The sequence below is a fragment of the Trypanosoma theileri genome (assembly GCF_002087225.1).
Source record: "Trypanosoma theileri isolate Edinburgh chromosome Unknown TM35_Tth_24_V1, whole genome shotgun sequence".
In the NCBI taxonomy this organism is placed as follows: domain Eukaryota; phylum Euglenozoa; class Kinetoplastea; order Trypanosomatida; family Trypanosomatidae; genus Trypanosoma; species Trypanosoma theileri.
The window spans coordinates 246081-248700 of record NW_021639866.1 but is presented as its reverse complement, the minus strand read 5'-3'; the positions used below and the strand labels follow the sequence as shown (position 1 = coordinate 248700).

Sequence of the window (2620 nt, the reverse complement as noted above, 5' to 3'; positions counted from 1 at the left end):
TTCTTTTTTTTTTTTTTTTTTTGGTTCTCGTCTTTTTTATTTTGTTACAATTTACTTCAGTTCTGGAGTACATGTATGTGCGTCGTGGCCTATTTTTCTTTATTTCTTTTTTTCTCTCTCTTTATATTATATATATATTCCTCATTATTATCTTTTTTCCCATTGTTAATGGATTAATGAAAACATCTTTTTCTTTCCTCTCTATCTATCTATCTATCTATTGATTCGTCTCACTGTATTTCTCTGTACGACTGTCAGAAGTATTGCCTGGGCACCGAGGAACCGTAGACTGTAGGCAAGAACTAAAGAAGGGAGCGAGAAGAAAAAAAAGAAATAAATAGAGAAAGAAAGAGAGAATCATCTTCGCCTCCCCAACAAGAGCAAAAGAACAAGAAAAACAAAAAGAAAACAGGGAAAAAGAAGAAGTAAAGGTATATATACACCAACACCAACACCAACACACAGACACCAAAAGTTTATATATATATATATATATATATATAGTGTAAGTGTTGGGACTTCACCCCCTTAACTACTGGTTTCAACACCACCGTTCTCTTCCCCTTCTGTGGACGCACACAAGCCTCTCGGAGCAAAGCTGGCCACAAAGAGAACATCATCCTCCTGGGAAGGACCTAAATCCCTACCGCAGCAAACCCGCAGCAACAATGTAGTACATACACAAGGCACAGAGGAGGAAGTCGACCCCGGCGATGATGCCGCAGGGGACGGTAGTAGTTGTAGTGGTAGTGGTGGTGGTTGTAGTGGTATGCATTCCTTACATAATCCTCTAAGCAGTAACACAAGTGATACAAACAGTCTAGGCACTTCGCCTGCAGCTGCTATTATTGTTTCTAATTCTGTTACTGTTCCTACTATTACTGCTACTACTACCACTACCACTACCACTTTAACAACAACAACAACAACTACTACTACTACTACTGGTAATACCAGCACAACTATGGCTGCTGGACTCAATGAAAATGATCTAGCACGTGCAACCGCAGTGCTTATGAGTTTTTCTCCAAAAAGTGTGCGTGTATGTGTGGATGAACCCGCTAGTAGTCGCACTAGTGTTAAGGAGAGAAGAAGTGCTGTTTCCTCCTCACATCTCCAAGACCGACAAGTGCCATCTGATTCCTCTAGCACTACTTCTACAAACTCTCATCCTATGGATGACACACGTTCTTCTACCCCTTTACTACCATTGCAAGCAACAACACAGGAACCACAAGTACCATGCAGTAATGAACTCCATTTGGGTCAACTTTCTTTTCTTACTAATGTTGGTGAAATGGCAAGAGTTGCCGCATTAAAGAAGAGCTCTGAAAGGATTCATGGTGAAAAAGGACAACAATCACATTCCCAACATCAACGTCAAGGCAGTCGTTTAGAATGGGATACCGAGTCTACTCCCATGGGCCGAGGAAAACAACTTTCTATTGATAAACTTGTACATTCAGAGGGACAACGGGTACGATTACGTTTTATACCAGCATCTTCATTATATTTACAACAAAAGTATCTTAAAAGGACAGAAGAAAACACTTTGGCAGCAGAATTTTACATTGGAACCGCTGTTAGTATCTCTACTATTCTCTCTTCCTTTGCCCCACCAAAGGCCTCTTATTGGGAAGATGATCGTCTGGTTGTGCCTTATTTGGGTGAACGATATGGACCCGCCGCACATCCACATCGTAGTAACAAAAGTGATGAAAATGGCGGGGATGAGACGGGCGATGGTTCTGGGACTCGTAATGGTAGTTGGCGAGATGATAATAATGATAATAATGATAATAATGATGATGTTTATTACCCTGCCGATGAGTCTGAAGATAGTGAAAGTATGAATGAAGCTGAAGGTACATGGAATAGACGTCATCGAGAAGATAACACCATGCGATCATACGGTAAACTTCTCACACAACATCGCTGTCAGAATGAACCAGTCTTTCATGATGCTTTCTTTCTTGACACTGGTAATATCACAGGAGGGGAACGACGGAAGAAACTCATTGTATTACCTTCCTATCGTGCCTCTGTCATTTCCTTTGTGGATAATAAGGTGCTGAAGAAAGATATCAATAGTGACTTCTACGTCCAACACCCAGAACTGGAAGTACGTGAAATTAAACTCACCCATGTACGTCGTATACGTGCTGATCTGCTTAACTTCGCATTAGAAGAATCATCACCAATAGAAGTTGTTACGATGGCATATGCAAATTGGTATCTGGAACGACTTATTATGCGTGGAATGGTGGGTAAACGTAACCGTCGACTCGCTCTCGCTGTGTGTATTTTGCTCGCCATTAAGTTCATTGAAACAGGTGATATTCATCGCAAGATACACTATGCCAAAACACGTTTTCGTCAAGATGAGGCCTTTGCGGGTGTTACTTGGTCAAAGGTGCAGGCGTGGGAGTTCACTGCATACGTTGGATTGGAGTTTACACTACTGCCAGAGAATGGCAATAATGTAGTGGAGACACATCTGCAACGACTGCTTGGACAAATCAACGTCACTGCGCAGGAGTACTACAGCAAGAAATTTGCTCTTCCATAGTCTATACAGGTCAATGTATGGGGATATATATATATATATATATATATATAT

At 41.0% G+C, this 2620-nt stretch overlaps 1 protein-coding gene across 1 annotated transcript; it reads left to right on the top strand.

Moving 5' to 3' along the window:
* Positions 1-769: 769 nt before the first annotated feature.
* On the top strand, positions 770-2569 carry TM35_000241930 (putative cyclin dependent kinase-binding protein; the record flags this gene model as incomplete). Its single annotated transcript, XM_029027605.1, has 1 exon — positions 770-2569. The coding sequence occupies one exon, from the start codon at positions 770-772 to the stop codon at positions 2567-2569; it is 1800 nt and encodes a 599-aa protein (XP_028881109.1).
* Between the last annotated feature and the right edge of the window lie 51 nt (positions 2570-2620).